Genomic DNA, 20,450 nt, shown 5'->3' with positions numbered 1-20,450 from the left:
CTCTACAAAAAAAAAAAAAAAACTGGTACTGAATACAAAAGTGTTTTTTTAAATTTCAAATTAATATGAGGATACAAATTTTTAGGTTACATTATTTTTACTTCTAAGGTAAAGTTCAAGTTATAGTTGAGCCCTCCACCCAGGGGCATGTTGAACACCCTCACATTGTACACATTATTTTTTAAAATATTCTACAGATAAAACATCTTTGTGGACATACTACTTACAGGCTGTCAGTTTGTACTGCTAACTTTAAATAGCTCTTTAAAATGTTTGACCATTGTAGAAAATAAATATCCTATATTAAAACACTTCTAGGCTGGAAGCGGTGGCTCACACCTGTACACTTGGGAGGCCAAGGCAAGTGGACTGCCTAACCTCATGGGTTCAAGACCAGTCTGAGCCAGAGCAAGACCTCGTCTCTAAAAAGTAGCCAGGTGTTGTGGTGGGTGCCTACAGTCCCAGATACTCGAGAGGCTGAAGCAAGAGAATCCCTTAAGCCCAAGACTTTGAGGCTTGCTATGAGCTGTATGCCACAGCACTCTACCAAGGGCAACAAAGTGAGGCTCTGTCAAAAAAAAAAAAGACCCATATCTAAAAGAATTTCTGCAAATCTTGTTAAAGAGAATTTTTACTGCTACAAATGAAATATAATTTCACCCCTAAGAAATATTATTATATATATTTTTTGGAGACAAGGTCTACTCTGTTGCCTGAGCTTAAGTATGGTGGCACCATCATAATTCACTATAACCTTAAACTCCTGGGCATCAGTGATCCTCCTGCCCAGGTTCCGAAGTAGCTGAAACTATAGGCATGCACTGCCACACCTGGCTAATTTTTCTATTTTTGTAGAGACAGAGTCTCACATGTTGCTCAGGCTGGTCATGAATTCCTGGCCTCAAGCGAGCCTCCTACCTCGGCCTCCCAAAGTTCTAGGATTATAGGCATGAACCATGGTCCCTGGCCTCTACTTTTTAATTATTGAAATGATCAATGGTATCAAATATAGCAAGGATATAAGAAAAAAGTACTCATACATTACTGTGAGTGTATAAACTGGAGAGCAATTTGGTTGTTATCTACCAAAATTTAAAAAATAGATACACTATGTGACCTAATACCACTTCTCAATCTCTATTCCAGCAAAATGCTTGTACATATGCAAAAAAACCTGTATAAGGATGTCGATTGTAGCTGTATTTCTTTCTTTCTTTCTTTTTTTTTTTTGAGACAGAGTTTTACTAGGTTGCCCTTAGTAGAGTGCCATAGCATCATAGCTCACAGCAACCTCAAACTCTTGGGCTCAGGCAATCCTCTTATCTGGGCCAGGTTTGAACCTGCCTGCCCCGGTGTATGTGGCCAGCACACCCTAACAACTGAGCTACGGGTACCGAGTCTGTAGCTATATTTCTAATAGTGAAATTAAAACCTTGCAACCATTCAAATTTTCACCTCCAGGGAAAAGAATAATCTATGTTATAGAACACCATGTAAGAATTAAAATAAGCTAAATGAGATGGAACGGCATAGAAAAACATCTCAGATTTCTCAGTGGAAAAAAAATGGCAAAATAATACACAGATGATTCAGCTTGGTAACTAAAATGTATAGTGTATATGTACACCTATATCTACATGTACAAAAAAAGGACAGAAGGAAATATACAACACAGTTAACAGTGGCTACCTCTGGGGTGGGGTAGGATAGGTGAATGTACCCGTATCTATTTTTCTGGGAAATGTATCACATATGCATAGCTTTCATCAAATTCTAAAAGGTGTCTATGTCAAGCAGATCAAAAGATTTTCATCAAAATGATAGAAAACTTCAAGAAATATTAAATTAACATGTAAAAAAAAGAACCTCCCTCTGTTCAATATTAGCCACAGATCATTTATTTATAAATGGTGCCAAGTAATAAAACAAGGCAATTAATAGTTAAAAATCCATGAGATGGGGCAGCGCCTGTGGCTCAGTGAGTAGAGCGCCGGCCCCATATGCCGGGTGGCGGGTTCAAACCCAGCCCCGGCCAAACTGCAACAAAAAAATAGCCGGGCGTTGTGGCGGACGCCTGTGGTCCCAGCTGCTCGGGAGGCTGAGGCAAGAGAATCGCATAAGCCCAAGAGTTACAGGTTGTTGTGAGCCATGTGACGCCACGGCACTCTACCCGAGGGCGGTACAGCGAGACTCTGTCTCTACAAAAAAAAAAAAAAAAAAAATCCATGAGATGAAAAAAATTTTAAATGTATTGAGAATTGGGTGGAGGGAAGGTAATTGGTGGGACCACACCTACGGGACACCTACGGGTACAAGTGAAATTTACTAAGTGTAGAATATAAATGTCTTAACACAATAACTAAGAAAATGCCATGAAGGCAATGTTAACCAGTTTGATGAAAATATTTCAAATTGTATATAAAACCAGCACATTGTACCCCATGACTGCATTAATGTACACACCTATGATTTAATTAAAAAAAAAAAAAAAGTTCACACACACAAAATGTTTAAGAATTTTTAAGGGGCGGCGCCTGTGGCTCAGTCGGTAAGGCGCCGGCCCCATATACCGAGGGTGGCGGGTTCAAACCCGGCCCTGGCTTAACTGCAACCAAAAAATAGCCGGGCGTTGTGGCAGGCGCCTGTAGTCCCAGCTACTTGGGAGGCTGAGGCAAGAGAATCGCTGAAGCCCAGGAGTTGGAGGTTGCTGTGAGCTGTGTGAGGCCACGGCACTCTACCGAGGGCCATAAAGTGAGACTCTGTCTCTACAAAAAAAAAAAAAAAAAAAAAAAAAAAAAAAGAATTTTTAAGGAGGGCAGTGCCTGTGGCTCAAGGAGTAGGGCGCCGGTCCCATATGCCGTAGGTGGCGGGTTCAAACCCAGCCCCGGCCAAAAAAACAAAAAAAGAATTTTTAAGGAAATTAAAAAAGTAAATTAAAATAGAATCATTTAAGACAATTTCCAAGAGAATTGTAGGCAAATTATTAAACATAACAAAATTAGTAGGATATAACTCTACATATGAATTAAATATATATATAATATATATATGTTTAAAAAACTTGGGAACTGGGCAGTGCTTATGGCTCAAGGGGTAGGGCGCCAGCCCCATATACTGGAGGTGGTGGGTTCAAAACCAGCCCAGGTCAAAAACTGCAAAAAAAACTTGGGAATTTTTCAGAACTGCCCAAGGTGGATAGGGAAAAAAAGCCTGAAAAATTAGGGAAATTGTCAAAAATTAAGTATGGTGGCACCATCATAGTTCACCGTAACCTTAAACTCCTGGGCATCAGTGATCCTCCTGCCCAGGTTCCCAAGTAGCTGGGATTATAGGCATGCACTGCCACACCTGGCTAATTTTTCTATTTTTGTACTTAATTGTCAAAAATTAGGGAAACTGTCAAATAGTTCTAAGGCAAGGGGTAAGGAACAAAACAAAAATATTCTTTGCTAAATAGTTTAAAATTGACTTTTATTAAATAAAATACCTGTAATATGTAAAAATTGGATATAATGGCTTGATTTACACAACAATGGTGTTGAAAGCACATAGAGAATAAAAAGCAGTCTCTGAGGGTAGGGCATACTTGACACAGCTGATCTGGTTTAGGTCCTGCCTGCCCTTCAGTCTGTCTCCCATTCTTACTGTTTTGTAAATTTAGCTCCCACCCTAAAGACGCCTATCTTGAGTAGTTTACCTGGATTGATTTAAGAGATTAACTTTTAAATTAGAATGTTGTTAATTGTTTATGAGTCATGGGTTCTGCCAATTATTGTTTAAGGGTTAATGTGTTCTTCATTTTGAACTTAAATGGTAAAACTATAATGTTGGCAATGGAAGATCAGGACAGTCTTGGAGAGCCTAATCTCACTGTTCTCCAGAATCCCCACCTTCTGACAAAATTTAGTAGACCTATCTCCCATCTCTGCATATTGGCTGACAGGTCCGGTGGCTGGACCCTCTTCGTCAGGTAAGTGGTAACTGAAAACTTTCTGCTGATTTAATCATAAAATGAAAGTTTGCCATGTACACTAAAGGAACTCATTACTTAAAATACTAGACAATGTTGCATTTATAAATGAAGAAAATATTTCACAATTTATCTGTTTTATATACTTAATAGACCTGAAGCATTATGAATCAGAAAGCTAAAGCAACAATAATCCATTCAACAAGGCTTTTAAATTCAAAAGACAAAGATTTCTTCCTCTATATAGAGAAGGTGAGTTTCTACTACAAAGATGTTAAAACTTCCCCTAAATGCCTGTGGATAATTAGGGTAATAAACCGAATTATACATATTTTTCAAATTTAATATCTTGAGCTGAATTTTTAAAGAGTGTTGACAACAACTAAACCTGACCAACCTATTTCAAAAGTTATTACTTGGCTTTATCTTTCTATAATAGTTTCTGTACTGAAATTCTGATAATAACCTGCATGATATAGCCTTTTTCTTATTTTTTAGGGGGGACAGAATTTTACTTTGTCACCCTTTGTAGAGTGCCCTGGCTTCACAGCTTACAGTAACCTCAATGTCTTGGGTTCAACTCTTGCTTCAGTCTCCCAAGCAGGTGAATGAATGCCATGATGCCCAGACATTTTTTAGACACAAGGTCTTGCTCTTGCTCAGGCTGGTCTCAACTCCTGAGCTCAAGCAATCCACTCGGCCTCCCAGAGTGCTAGGACTACAGGCATGAGCCACCATGCCCAGCCCCTGATATAGATTAAAAAAAATCATCTGACTTCCAACTTTTCACTAATTACCTCTATGACCATGAACATTGTATACACATTCAATAACCACTGACTAAGAGTTCACAGCTAAGTGCTAGTGTCTCTGTGGAAGAAGAAAACGATGAACTACAGCAAGTGGCTAAGAAAGGAAACGACATGTGTGGGAAACACTGGGCAAGTGAGTCAGAATGTGGAAGATCTAAAATGTCAAGTCATGGAGACTAAACTTCATCTCACATAGGCAAGGGGAACAAGCTCTTGAAGGATTCTAAGTAGCAGAGTGACGTAATGAGATTGATTTTTAACATGTATTACACTAGTACCTGTGCACAGGACATGACAGAGAAGAGAGCCAGGAAACAAAGCTGTTACTATAATAGTTCAAGAAAATTTTATTTTATTTTTTCTTTTGAGACAGTCTCACTATGTCGCCTTCAGTAGAGTACTGTGACATCACAGCTCACAGCAACCTCAAACTCTTGGGCCTAAGCAATTCTCTTGCCACAGTCTCCCAAATAGCTGGGACTACAGGGTGCCTACCACAATGCCAGCAATTTTTTAGTTGTAGTTGCCCAGGCTGCATTCGAACCCTCCAGCTCCAGTGTATGTGGGCTGATGCCCTACGGGCTGAGCTACAGGTGCTGAGCCAATTCAAGAAAAAAATTTTTTTTGAGACAGTGCCTCAAGCTGTCGCTCTGGGTAGAGTGCTGTAGCATCACAGCTCACAGTAACCTCTAACTCCTGGGCTCAAGCGATTCTCTTGCCTCCGCTTCCCAAGTAGCTGGGACTACAGGCGCCCGCCACAATGCCCGGCTATTTCTTTTGGTTGTAGCCATCATTGTTGTTTGATGGGCTCGGGCTGGATTTGAACCCGCCAGCGCAGGTGTATGTGGCTGGCATCCTGGCTGTTTGAGCCACAGGTGCTGAGCCCAGTTCAAGAAAATTTTAAAAGGCCTAAAATATAAATAGCCGGGCGTTGTGGTGGGCGCCTGTAGTCCCAGCTACTCGGGAGGCTGAGGCAAGAGAATCGCTTAAGCCCAGGAGTTGGAGGTTGCTGTGAGCTGTATGAGGCCACGGCACTCTACCGAGGGCCATAAAGTGAGACTCTGTCTCTACAAAAAAAAAAAAAATTAAAAAAAAGGCCTAAAATATGGCAATAGAAATGAAGAGGAAGGGAGAAATTTAAGTAATAAAATGGTTAAGATTCTGCTATGAGGCTCGGTGCTTGTGGCTCAAGCAGCTAGGGCAACAGCCACATACACCTGAGCTGGCAAGTTCGAATTCAGCCCAGGCCTGGCAAACAACAACGATGGCTGCAACCAAAAAAAATAGCCACAAGTTGTGGGCGCCTGTAGTCCCAGCTACTTGGGAGGCAGAGGCAAGAGAATTGCTTGAGCCCAGGAGCTGGAGGTTGCTGTGAGCTATGATGCCATGGCACTCTACCCAGGGTGACAGCTTGAGGCTGTGTCTCAAAAAAAAAAAAAATCTGCTATGAAATGGAGGGGAACAAAATGTGAGGAGCATGATGACCAGCCTAAAGTTGCAAACGTAGGATAACATTGAGACTAAACATAAGAACAGTGTTGCAATTTCACCTTGCTTCTGTTGCATATACTTCTTTCTTTTGTTTTTTTGAGACAGAATCTCACATTGTTGCCCTCAGTAGAGTGCTGTCGCATCACAGCTCACAGCAACCTCCAACTCTTGGTTAAGTGATTCTTTTGCCTCAGCCCCCTAGTGGCTGGGACTACAGGCGCCCACCACAATGCCCAGCTTTTTTTTTTTTTTTAATTGCAGTTGTTATTGCTGTTTTAGCTGGCCGAACTGGGTTCAAACCTGACACCCTAATATATGGGGCTGGTGCCCTACCCATAAAGCCCCAATATATACTTATTTCTTTTTTTTTTTTTTTTTTGGCTGGGGCTGGGTTTGAACCTGCCACCTCCGGCATATGGGACCGGCGCCCTACCTGCTGAGCCACAGGCGCCGCCCAATATATACTTATTTCTTAAGTAAGAATACTTGTACACAATATAAGGAAATTTAAAAATCAAGTGAAATAAGGTATATGAAATCATACCCCAAACTGAAAATTAATAGAAATGTTCATTACTTTTGTCCTTGATTTTTTGGAATCAAACTTCATGTATCATTATTACAGTTTCTTCTTACTAAATTGTTTTAAACAGGACACTGAAAATCTCTAGATTTCTTTCTTCAGACACAAAATTAAAATAAAAATTATAATCTCTTCAAACAGAATGTGGTAAGGCCCAAATGAATGTATGTGAAAATATGCTGCAAGCTATAGTGTATATAAAAATACAACAGAGGAACAAAATGCTATTTGGCTTCGCAATTAAGACAGGATTGAGTTATTTGATTACAGAAGTCAGGTCTTGAAACCCATGAATAGAAAACCTCAGTGAGGGCGGCACCTGTGGGTCAGTTGGTAAGGCGCCAGCCCCATATACCGAGGGTGGCAGGTTCAAACTCGGCTCCAGCTGAACTGCAACCAAAAAATAGCTGGGTGTTGTGGCGGGCGCCTGTAGTCCCAGCTACTTGAGAGGCTGAGGCAAGAGAATCGCTTAAGCCCAGGAGTTGGAGGTTGCTGTGAGCTGTGTGATGCCATGGCACTCTACCGAGGGCCATAAAGTGAGACTCTGTCTCTACAAAAAAAAAAAAAAAAAAAAAGAAAACCTCAGTGAGAGAACTAACCATGAAATTACCAGGTTCTAGAAACTAAACAGGGAAATCACTCAAAAGTTTAAACTCATTACTTCCCAGGACTGGAAACAAGAATCAGAGAAAGAATGAGCTGTTCTTTTCAGGAAAGTAAGAAACTTTATAGCACTGACTCTGAGGACAACCAGAACACAGGAGATCAAAGACGGAATAGAAAAAGTCATTTCCAAGAAAGAAAAAAAGATCTACTTTGCTTAACTCATCTGCCAAAACATTACAAGAAATTAAAAATTTTGAGGACCAACATCAACAATATAAAAAGTGAACAACTTCTACTTTCTAACAAGTACTCCGTTCTTTTTCCTTATAATGGGTCTCCTTCCTCCATTTAAAGCCAAAGGTAGAAAATAAAACTAAAAAAGCAAAAAAAAGTCTTTTGGAACAATGGGAAAAATAAAGTTTTGTACTGCTCTACCCCTGTCCACAGCCCATACCATAATTCTTAAGGATGATACTGATTATTCTAATTTCTTTTTCTTACAGCACCCATAAAAAGTTTGCCTGTACAGTATTGATAAAACATTTCTAATTTTTTCCATGTAAATTATCTTTTAGTAAAATTTTACATAAAAATTGGTTTTACTAATTTTTTTGACACAGAGTGTTACTATATTGCCCTCAGTAGAGTGCCGTGGCATCACAGCTCACAGCAATCTCAAACTCTTGGGCTTAAGTGATTCTCTTGCCTCAACTTCCCAAGTAGCTGGGAGTACAGGCACCCATCACAATGCCTGGCTATTTTTTGGTTGCAGTTGTCACTGTTGTTTTTTAGCTGGCCTGGGCCGGGTTTGAACCCACTAGCCTTGGTGTATGTGGCTAGCACTGTAACCACTGTGCTACGAGTGCCGAGCCTTTACTGATGTATTTTATTGACCATAGCTAATTACATCAATTATTCAAGTCACTGATTTTTCAAGTCAAATTTTATAAACACAAATATTATCATATGCCATTTCAGCCAAGGTTACATCTACTTTGTGTTCATTATTTCTAGTAGTAATTTCTAGACAGTAACCTATCTATTTGTTAACTATGCATATTTTCTTTTTTTTTTTTTTGGTAGAGACAGAGTCTCACTTTATGGCCCTTGGTAGAGTGCCGTGGCCTCACACAGCTCACAGCAACCTCCAACTCCTGGGCTTAAGCGATTCTCTTGCCTCAGCCTCCCGAGTAGCTGGGACTACAGGCGCCCGCCACAACGCCCGGCTATTTTTTTGCTTGCAGTTTGACCGGGGCTGGGTTTGAACCCGCCACCCTCGATATATGGGGCTGGCGCCTTACCGACTGAGCCACAGGCACCGCCCTACTATGCATATTTTCTTAAGAAATACATGGAATTTTAATCTATAGTAAAATTTTGAGTATCACTCTCAGGTATTCTGTATTATTAAGTGAAATTTCCTACATATTCTCAATCACTCTGTACATATCTTGCAAAGAGTAGTAAAATGGATGTGTCAAAATAATAAGGTCTTAATGTAAGGTCTCAAAAGAGAGCAGATACGTAGCTCTGGTCAAAACATTACTTGAATGACAAATCTAGTAACAAGTAATTTTCCAGTTCTACATATACATATATTGTTTCCATTATAAGTAAATGTATTTGGGTAACAAAATAAATTATAAATGTACCTTCTCCAAAATGGTTAACAACCAAAAGTTAAAATGTATTAGTTTCTTATAAAAATTCTGAAAGTTGATTAGGGTAATAAATAGATAAATAACAATTGGGAGTTATTGTCATTGTTATGGAAAGAATAAAAACATCTGGGTCTTAGAAACTGATTAATACTACAACTAGTAGCTAGACATTGAGCAAAAGCAGTGTGCATTTAACACATCATGAATGCCAATACTTAAAAAAAAAAAACAAAACTATATTTAAATAGTTCTAAAAGCTAACTTTTACAGCCTTAAACCTACTAATTACTTATAAACAGGATGCTTTTATTAAGCCATTGCCTTATATAGCTAAATGTGTATATTCTAGCTGCTGTTTTAAAATCATACCAAGGATATTTCTGACTTTAAAAGCACAAATACACTTTGATTACTGAAGGGAAGATCAAAATCAAAAGATAACACAATTAAAGTTAAAAAATATAGAGAGAAATACCCTGAAAGCTACATGCGAATCGCTGAGAAGTGGCCCCTCTTTTTCGATGCAATTTATGCTCGAATCTCCAGCAATTAGGTGTACACTTCCTTCCATGCCCTCTACTGAGCTCTGACAGGTTGTGCTCTCTCCGGGATTCAATGCTTTTGTGAGAGTATCAAATGCCCTGCAAGGAGATGTCAGAATTTGTGAGCTTGGCCAATCTCCACAATAAAATGAAAATTCCACATAAAATTCTGGATTTAAGATTTAAGCCTAAAAAGAGTTTAGAAAATAAAACATTGGTGTAGCACTGAGCATTCTATTTCAGCGACATCTAAAACTCTCTCCAAAAGCAACAAATTAAACTTCATATGTATAGTATGAAATACTAGATTATCATAATAATGTATCATCAGGGAGTTAGAGACTCTTTTAAAAATCTTTTATAATTTAAGAGGAAAGTCCTCATATTTTGGTATAAAAACAAGTCTTTAGAAGTTATATGTTTGATATGACAGGGTATCAGTCCATTTGTCTTACATACATATAGAAGTTATTTAGAAAGAATGAAAGAGAAAACTTACATTAACTTTACTGCAGTGTATTCAATACAAAATTGTCTTAATTTTCCTTAGAAATTTGGAGAATATTTTAAAAACTGTGGTTACATAGCTAAATCTAACCTGTAAGGATTTGAGATTAGAGTAATAAATAATCAATGTTAGCAAATAATCATTCAAAATAGATCCTATTTTTCAATGATAGGCCTTAGTCTAGAATTCCTTTAAATCTCACGTTCAATAAGGTACTGATCATGACTCTAAATGCAGATAATTCAGTATTTTATTTTTATCTTGTTTTTCTTTCCTTTTTTTGAGACAGAGTCTCACTTTGTCACCCTCAGTAGAGTGCCATGGTGTCACAGTCACAGCAACCTCAAACTCTTGGCCTCAAATAATTCTCTTGTCTCAGCCTCCCGAGGAGCTGGGACTACTGGTGCCCGCCACAACGCCTGGCTATTTTTAAAGATGAGGTCTCACTCTGGCTCAGGCTGTTCTTGACCTCGTCTGCTCAAGTGACTAGGATTATAGGGCTTTTTTTTTTGAGACAGAGTCTCACTTTGTTGTCCTTGGTAGAGTGCTGTAGCGTCACAGCTCACAGCAATCTCAAACACTTGGACTCAAGTGATCCTCTCGCCTCAGCCTCCTGAGTAGCTAGGACTATAGGCACAACCCACTGTGCCTGGCTTATTCAGTATTTTAAATGATAAGCAGATTCACGTGAAAAGCTTGAATAAAATAAATTTTCTTCCCATATCCTAAGTATTAATATAGACAGAAAAACAGAATTCTGATACTATTTTCCTCAAGTGAAAATTTAAAGCTGTAGTTGATTCAACTAAATCTTCTATATTTATTGCTATTTTCTTCAAGTGAAAACTTAAAGCTGTAGTTGATTCAACCAAATCTTCTGTATTTATTTTCATCACTAGAAGTTGAGCAGGAGGATCAACATGATGGCTTAGAAAAACAAATGTTTCACTCTATAAACACAGAAGATAAAATATGGCAACTAAAACATTTGAAATGTCAGACCCAAATTATCATTTTTAAAGAAAAAGAAATCTTAAAAGTTTACATACATTTCTAATCTCATAATATTTGTTATTTATAATGTAACCCTGTTGGACACTTTATACTAAATGCAGGGTTTTTTTTTTATCTTTTGAGACAGTGTTTCGCTATGTCGCCCTTGGTAGAGTTCCATGGCATCACAGCTCATAGCAACCTCTAACGCTTATGTGATTCTCTTGCCTCAGCCTCCCAAGTAGCTAGGACTATAGGAGCCGGCCACACACCTAGCTACTTTTTTGTTTCGGTTGTTGTTGTTTAGCAGGACCAGGGCTGGGTTCAAACCCACCTGCCTTGGTGTATGTGACCAACGCCCTAACCACTGTGCTACAGGCACCGAGCCTAAATGCAGGTCTTCAACTAAAACTTACTATGTCTTAAATTTTCTTAGCTTAATAGAAATACAGGTAGAGCATACCAATCCTGAAATCTGAAATGCTCCAACCTTTAAAACTTTCTGAGCATCAACATGATGACACAAGTGAAAAATTTCACACACAACCTCATGTGATAGGTTGTAGTCAAAACACAAGTGCACAAAACACAGTTTATTCAGTGTCCCCCAAGGGAAAAAAGACCCTCCCAGGCCCCTTCAGCAGAGGTATCTCTCTTTTGTGTACACCTAGATTATCCCACACAAGCATATCCACAAAGGTAATAAAAACGGCACGTGCACAAGCCAGATGTGCCAACGACAGGTTCTGCATGATGCCTGGTAGGAAGCCAAGATCTACACGCATTCCTCATTGGATTTTTGTTTATTCTTTGCTCCGTGGTGTAAAAATATTCAAAATGTCACAAAGGCCTGCAAAATACTCATAAGGTAATGCACTATTCCAAAATCGAAAACACTTCTTGTCCCAAGTATTTTGGGTAAGGGATAAAAATAAATCTGTACTTGTTTCCTGAAACGTCAGTTAAATAGTTTTTTTTTCTTTTGAGACTGAGTCTCACTATGTTGCCCTGGGTGGAGTGCCATGATGTCACAGCTCACAGCAACCTCAAACTCTTGAGCTTAAGCAATTCTCTTGCCTCAGTCTCCCAAGTAGCTGGGACTACAGGTGGCTGTCACAACGCCTGGCTAATTTTCTGTTACAGTTGTCATTGTTGTTTAGCAGATCTGGGCCAGGTTTGAACCCGCCAGTGCAGGTGTATGTGGCTGGCACCCTAACCACTAAGTTATAGGAACCAAGCCAAGTTAAATAGTATTTAACATAAAAATACTTTAACACTAAAAGGCATTTAAACAAAAGGACTCTTAAGATCAAAACAGACCTTACCTTGAAACATCACCATTGGTCTGCATTTCTTGGTGAAATTCACCCAAAGAGGTATCACCATTGCTTAAGTTTTCAATCACAGACATTTCATTACTATTTTGAGAAAGATCTTTAGTTTTTCCAAGATTCGCTAATGATGTTACCACACTGGCCAGTGTACTTAAATCTCCCTGACATGGTTCAGCCTTTAAAAAAAAAGGATATTAAAATTCTGCAAATTCATATTAGTATGTATATATACATATATAAATTTTCTTGTTTTTGAGACAGCGTCTCCTTTGTTGTCCTTGGTAGTGTGCCATGGCGTCACAGCTCACAGCAACCTCCAACTCTTAGGCTCAAGCAATTCTCTTACCTCAGCCTCCCAAGTATCTGGGACTACAGGCGCCCACCACAATGCCCAGCTATTTTTAGAGACAAGGTCTTGCTGTGGCTCAGGCTGGTTTCGAATCCGTGAGCTCAGGCAATCCACCCATCTTAGCCTCCCAAGTGCTAGGATTAGAGGTGTGAGCCACCACGCCCGGTCTATGATTTTTTTCTTAAAAAGCAACTTGTAATGGACAATATCTAAGACCAAATTGATTGACCAAAGTGATAAAAGAGATAAAGAAAATGAAATATTAAAAGCTTTAAAAAAATTAAGTTTTGGGCAGCACTTGTGGCTCAGTGGGCAGGGTGCCGGCCCCATATGCCGAGGGTGGCAGGTTCGAACCTGGCCCTGGCCAAACTGAAAAAAAAAAAAAAAAAGTTTTGAATTGTACTACACACACCTTATCTGGTGTCATCAACACAGTTGACTCAGTTTTTATTCCAGATGGATGAATATTCACAAACATTCCTGTATCTAACAGTCCCGTTGACCTGAAATAAGTACATATTTTAGCCTTTGTTTCATTGGGAGGAAAAATAAATGACCAGGCACTTCATGTTTGTGTTGCTATACCTTGCAGTTTCACTATCCGTTACAAAAGTTGGAGTTGCAGCTAATGGACTACGAAGGTCTTTTCGGATGTAGATTTTTTCTGTTGAAGCAGCACAGTTGGAAGATTTTTCTCTTGATACTTCAATGGGTTTTCTTTCACACTGAACCGCTACAAAAATGTGTTAAAACTATTATATCATGATACAACATTTATAAGCAGTTACAAATGTAAACTCTATCAATACTGCTAATGAGAGACATAGTTACCATACTAAACTCTGAAAATAACTATTAGAAATTTGCAAGTTCAGTGCAAATTAGAAAATGCAAGTTCAATGAACTTGCTTCAGGTTAATAAAACAGCTGACATCACATCTTTTACTCTCTTTTCTCCTTGCTACCCTGCTCCTGTAGTATATGCACATACGTAGAGGAACTATGTTTTTTAAAAGCTTCCTTCTAAGAAGGAAGAAATGAAGGTGGGAGTCATCAACCTATGAGAACTTAAAAAAAAAAATGAAACAAAATTTAATCAATTGAAAATACTGACAGACATAAAAAGGCCTAAAATAGATTTTTCAACCAAGAGTGGAGAGAATGAGATATAATTCAACTGGTTAATATATAATTTTCATAGAAATTTTATTTCATAATACTTAGGAAATATTGTAATGTAGTTGTTAAATGTATATTTCCTTTTCTTTCTTTCTTCTTTTCTTTTTTTTTGAGACAGAGTCTCACTCTGTCGCCCTGGGAAGAGTGCCATTGTATTGTTAACTCACAGCAATCTCAAACTCTTGGGCTTGAGCAATCCTCTTGCCTTAGCCTCCCATGTAGCTGGGACTCCAGGGGTATGCCATTGTAGCGGGCTAGTTTTTCTACTTTTAATAGAGATGGGTCTGGCTCTTGCTCAGGTGATCCACTTGCTTCAGCCTCCTAGAGTTGCTAGCATTGTAGGCGTGAGGCACTGCACCCAGCCTGTACATTTTCTTAAAAAAAAAAGAAAAAAAAGGGCGGCGCCTGTGGCTCAGTCGGTAAGGCGCCGGCCCCATATACACCAAGGGTGATGGGTTCGAACCTGGCCCCGGCCAAACTGCAACCAAAAAATAGCCGGGCGTTGTGGCGGGCGCCTGTAGTCCCAGCTACTCAGGAGGCTGAGGCAACAGAATCGCTGAAGCCCAGGAGTTGGAGGTTGATGTGAGCCGTGTGAGGCCACGGCACTCTACCGAGGGCCATAAAGTGAGACACTGTCTCTACAAAGAAAAAAAAAAAAAAAAAGAAGAAAAGAAAGCGGTGGCTCATGCCTGTAATCCTAGCACTCTGGGAGGCCCGAGCTCAAAGGTTCAAAACCAGCCTGAGCAAAAGCAAGACCCTGACTCTAAAATGTAGCTGAGTGTTATGGTGGGAGCCTATAGTTCCAGCTACTTGGGAGGCTGAGCCAAGAGAATCGCTTAAGCCCAAGAGTTTGAGGTGGCTGTGAGCTGTGATGCCACAGCGCTCTGTCTCAAAAAAACCCAGGACTCAAAAGCCTAGTTCTGGGTGGTGCCTGTGGCTCAGTGAGTAGGGCACTGGCCCAATATACCAAGGGTGGCGGGTTCGAACCAGGCCCTGGCCAAACTGTAACAAAAAATGGCCGGGTATTCTGGTGGGTGCCTGTGGCTCCAGCTACTTGGGAGGCTGAGACAAGAGACTCTTGGACTAAGAGACTTGCCTAGGCCCAGGAGCTAGAGATTGCTGTGAGCTGTGATGCCATTGCACTCTACCGAGGGTGATAAAATAAGACTCTGTCTCTTAAAAAAAAAAAAAAAAAGCCTAGTTCTGCCACCTATCAATATTAGCGTGACCTAGGAAAAATTTCTTAACCTCTATTTACTCAAATGTAAAATGAGTAATAGCAACTACTGCAGAGAACTGCTGTGAGAATAAGCTGATACATATGCAAAGCATAGTGCCTGGCACAGGGAGAGCTCAGGAAGTCTGAGCCATTCTCATTATCTCAATTACTTTTTAGTAGGTTAATCAAAAAGTAAACCAATATCTAGTTAGGCTTTTTGCCAGGGTCCAACTACAATACATGCATGCTATATAGGTATTCCACAAATACTTCCTGAATAAGTAAAAAATTGAATGCACTACTATAAATTATTACAAATAATGTATTACTTTGAAACTTCTAGTTTGCCAAAATCCTTTAAAACTCATACATACAGTCTTGTTTCATTCCAAATGCGATACACCTCTGTAACCTGCAGTATTGACAGCGGTTTCGATGGTGTTTATTGATAATACAGTCCTTTGATCCTCGACACGAATACACTAAATTTTTTCTGATGCTTCTTTTAAAAAATCCTTTGCAGCCTTCACAAGTCACTGCTCCATAATGACGTCCTAGAGATAGTATGTTTTAGAAAATACAGAAGTTATATAAATTTAGGAAAAAAATAAAATAAATCCATTTCCTCCTTTTAAGCTACAATGTATGAGATGAAACAGATTTTTTAGTTTCTGACACAAAAATATTTTTAGGAGTTATTAAACAGAAAATGATAAAATAAACAATTATTATTATTTTTTTGAGCCAGAGTCTATGTTGCCCTGGGTAGACTGCCGTGGTGTCACAGCTCACAGCAACCTCAAACTCCAGGGCTTAAGCGATTCTCTTGCCTCAGCCTCCCAACTAGTTGGGAATACAGGCACCTGACACAATGTCCGGCTTTTTCTTTTTTTTTTTGTTACATTTGTCATTGTCGTTTAGCTGACCTGGCCGGGGTTCAAAACTGTCAGCCTCAGTGCATGTGGCTGGTGTTGTAATAACCATTGTGCTATGGGTGCTGAGCCACTTTTGAAATTTCTAAAGAAATCTGTTTTGCTTAACATTTTACTTCACAAGCAATTTTGTTTCCACATCTATTAACGAATTGAACACACTCTGGAAAAATCTCTAACAGAGTTTTTTTTTTTTTTGAGACAGAGTCTATGTTGCTCTCAGTAGAGTACGGTGCTGTCATAGCTCACAGCAACCTCAAACTGTAGGGCTTATGCGATTCTCTTGCCTCAGCCTCCCAATAGCTGGGATTACAGGCACCTACCACAAAGTCCGGCTATTTTTTTTTTTTTTGTAGAGACAGAGTCTCACTTTATCAACCTCGATAGAGTGCCATGGCATCACACAGCTCACAGCAACCTCCAACTCCTGGGCTTAAGCGATTCTCTTGCCTCAGCCTCCCGAGTAGCTGGGACTACAGGCGCCCGCCACAACGCCCAGCTATTTTTTGGTTTGCAGTTCAGCCGGGGCCGGGTTTGAACCCGCCACCCTCGGTATATGGGGCCGGCGCCCTACCGACTAAGCCACAGGCGCCGCCCTAAAGTCCGGCTATTTTTTTGTTGCAGTTGTCATTGTTTAGCTGGCCCAGGCTGAGTTTGAACCCTCAACCCTTGGTGCGTGTGGCTGGCGCCATAACCACCATGCTATGGGCGCCAAGCCTCTAACGAAGTTTTTGTAATAAAGTTTTGGAAAAAATTAATAGACACAAAAATAGACATGTACATCTGTGAACGTACATGAGCAGACATGTATTTCCAACAAGAATTAATGACAGAACTAAAATGATTTAATCCTGAATACTTGTAGAAAACAGGCTGAGACCAGCCTGCTCAGTTATGAAAAGCATTAAATAAAGGTTAACCAGAGCTGCTTGGAACAGAATACATTAAGTATCACAGCTCATTTTTTAAAAAAAAAATTTTGGAGACAGTTTCATTACATCGCCCTTGGTAGAGTGCTGTGGCGTCACACCTCACAACAACCTCCAACTCTTGGACTTAAGCGATTCTCTTGCTTCAGCCTCCCAAGTAGCTGGGACTACAGGTGCCTGTCACAACGCCTGGCTATTTTTTGGTTGCAGTTGTTACTATTGTTTAGTAGGCCCAGGCTGGCTGAGCCATTTTTGAACCAAAACTTTTAGTTTTCACATTGAAAAGATTTTCTACAAGCTTACTTTCAAAAAGTGAAACTTTTTATAATCTATTAAAATATTCATTTTATGTTAATATACCAATGAAATTAAACTCCACTGAAGTCTTAGAAAAGGTGAGTAAAAAACTTTGGGAAAAATGTTAAATTTTATAGGCTGCAAATATGAGCCATAAAAATGACATACTCCTTTATTTTTCTTTTTACTTTTACAAGAAACATGATTGCGTGGGGAGTATTTTAACAAAACAACACACATAGGAGGTTATTTTTAATGTTACCTGATGCTTTGTCGCCACATACAACACAAAGATCAAAAACCTTATTTGGTCCCTGGTCTGCAGAACCATCTGTTAAGAGCTTCAGAAACAAAAACAAACTGTTACCCAATAACATTCTCATTCTGTCAAAAAATTAAAGAATAATCAGTCTTTTTGTTTTCTTTACAAGTTACTTTTAATCTTTGAACTTTATTACTATATAATCAACTAATGATAATTTTCTTTATACATAGGTGAAAATTTCAATGCTATAACAAAGACATCAAGAATATCTTTTTGATTTCTTTCTACAACAATTCCATTAAAGTAACCAAACTGTTCAACACAATACACGAATTTTTTTTTTTTTGTAGAGACAGAGTCTCACTTTACTGCCCTCGGTAGAGTGCCATGGCGTCACATGGCTCACAGCAATCTCCAGCTCTTGGGCTTATGTGATTCTCTTGCCTCAGCCTCCTGAGCAGCTGGGGACTACAGGCGCCTGCCACAATGCCTGGCTATTTTTTTGTTGTTGCAGTTTGGCCGGGGCTGGGTTTGAACCCACCACCCTCGGCATATGGGGCCGGCGCCCTACTCACTGAGCCACAGGCGCCGCCCAATACACAAATATTTTTAACACATCTCACCCATTAAACACTAAACATTATTCATGTGGAACATGTTAAATAATTAATTGCAGCAGTTATCAGTCCTATTCTTACATTTCCCTTTAAGGAGCTCAGAACGTTTTCACATGGAATGACATGACAAAAATACACTTCTAATTGTGTAAGAAGATAACTCTGAACTTTTTTTTTTTTTTTTTTTGTAGAGACAGAGTCTCACTGTACCGCCCTCGGGTAGAGTGCCGTGGCGTCACACGGCTCACAGCAACCTCCAACTCTTGGGCTTACGCGATTCTCTTGCCTCAGCCTCCCGAGCAGCTGGGACTACAGGCGCCCACCACAACGCCCGGCTATTTTTTTTTTTGTTGTTGCAGTTTGGCCAGGGCTGGGTTTGAACCCGCCACCCTTGGCATATGGGGCCGGCGCCCTACTCACTGAGCCACAGGCGCCGCCCAACTCTGAACTTTTTTTTTTTTGTTTTTGTTTTTGAGAGTCTTACTTTGTCACCCTTGGTAGAGTGCCTTGAAGTCACAGCTCACAGCAACCTCAAACTCCTGGGCTTAAGCAATTCTCTTGCCTTAGTTTCCCAAGTAGCTGGGACTACAAGCACCTGCCACAATGCCCAACTATTTTTTTTTCTTTCCTTTTTTAGAGACGATATCTCACTCTTGTTCAGGCTAGTCATGAACCTGTGAGCTCAGGCAATCTAACTGCCTTGGCCTCCCAAGTGCTGGGATTACAGGTGTGAGCTACCATGCCCAGCAACCCTGAACTTTTTTTTTTTTTTTTTGCAGTTTTTGGCCGGGGCTGGGTTTGAACCCACCACCTCCAGCATATGGGGCTGGCACCTTACTGTACTGAGCCACAGGTGCCACCCATCAACTCTGAACCTTTTAAACAGAAAAGAAGTGGGCATTGCCTGTGGCTCAGTGAGGAGGGTGCCGGCGCCATATACCAACAGTGGTGGGTTCGATCCTGGCCCTGGCCAAGTTGCAACAAAAAAATAGCCAGGGCTCAGCGCCTGTGGCTCAAGCAGCTAAGGCGCCAGCCACATACACCTGACCTGGCAGGTTCAAATCCAGCCCGGGGCGCCAGCCAAACATAATGATGGCTGCAAACAAAAAAATAGCCAGGTGGGTGCCTGTAGTCCCAGCTACTTGGGAGGTGGAGGCAGGAGAATCACTTCAGCCCAGGAGTTGGGAGGTTGGTGTGAGCTGTGATGCCACAGCACTCTACCCAGGGTGATAGTTTGAGGCTCCGTCTCAAAAAAAAGAAGCCGGGCGTTGTGGTGGGCGCCTGTAGTTCCAGCTACTTGGGAAGCCGAGGCAAGAGAATCATCTAAGCCCAAGAGCTCAGAGTTGCTGTGAGCTGTTGATGCCACGGCACTCTACCAAGGGCGACAAAATGAGACTGTCTCTAAAAAAAAGAAATAAATAGAAGAGGTTATAAAGAAAAACACTGTGGGGCGGCGCCTGTGGCTCAGTGAGTACGGCACCAGCCCCATATGCCGATGGTGGCAGGTTCAAACCCAGCCCCGGCCAAACTGCAACAAAAAAATAGTCCGGCGTTGTGGCAGGCGCCTATAGTCCCAGCTGCTCAGGAGGCTGAAGCAAGAGAATCGCGTAAGCCCAAGAGTTAGAGGTTGCTGTGAGTCGTGTGATGCCACGGCACTCTACCCGAGGGCGGTACAGTGAGACTCTATCTCTACAAAAAAAAGAAAAAAAGAAAAGAAAAACACTGTGTTCCTAACATAATTAATGCTACTAAAAAAAGCAAAAGAAAAAAGAAAAAAGTTTTGAATAATTAATTATAATTATTCAAATATAACTGCTATGCAAAGGTACACATTTTTCTTTTTTTTTTTGGAGACAGAGTCTCATTTTGATGCCTCAGTAGAGTGCCATGGTGTCCTATCTTACAGCAACCTCAAACTCTTGGGCTCAAGCAATCCTCTTGCCTCAGCCTCCCAAATAGCTGGAACTATAGGCACCTGCCACAACGCCCAGGTAGTTTTAGAGACAAGGTCTCGGCTCTTTCTCAGGCTGGTTTCCAACTCCTTAGCTCAAGGATTTGCCTACCTGCGCCTTCCACAATGCTGGGATTACAGGCATGAGCTATCCTGCTCAGCGTTATTTTTTTTTTTTTTTTGAGACAGAGTCTCAAGCTGTCGCCCGGGTG

The 20,450-nt window shown here is 40.4% G+C and overlaps 1 protein-coding gene across 9 annotated transcripts in view; it reads right to left on the bottom strand.

Moving 5' to 3' along the window:
- Nucleotides 1-20,450, bottom strand: part of NR2C1 (nuclear receptor subfamily 2 group C member 1) — a 58,604-nt gene that overhangs the window by 24,184 nt on the left and 13,970 nt on the right. For 5 of the 9 annotated variants that reach the window (XM_053585577.1, XM_053585579.1, XM_053585581.1 and 2 more), the window contains 6 exons: nt 17,668-17,746; nt 15,622-15,801; nt 13,435-13,582; nt 13,262-13,352; nt 12,492-12,676; nt 9,599-9,764 (listed from right to left, as the gene is read on the bottom strand). In XM_053585577.1, the coding sequence (XP_053441552.1) occupies nt 9,599-9,764; nt 12,492-12,676; nt 13,262-13,352; nt 13,435-13,582; nt 15,622-15,801; nt 17,668-17,746 (849 nt within the window). The remainder of the gene's footprint in view (nt 1-9,598; nt 9,765-12,491; nt 12,677-13,261; nt 13,353-13,434; nt 13,583-15,621; nt 15,802-17,667; nt 17,747-20,450) is intronic. The other 4 variants (XM_053585584.1, XM_053585582.1, XM_053585585.1 and 1 more) reach the window with 4 other exon arrangements.

This window comes from Nycticebus coucang, chromosome 3 (genome assembly GCF_027406575.1).
Source record: "Nycticebus coucang isolate mNycCou1 chromosome 3, mNycCou1.pri, whole genome shotgun sequence".
Lineage (NCBI taxonomy): Eukaryota > Metazoa > Chordata > Mammalia > Primates > Lorisidae > Nycticebus > Nycticebus coucang.
Note: the sequence above shows the minus strand (reverse complement) of the source record. Positions and strands in the feature narration are given on the sequence as shown.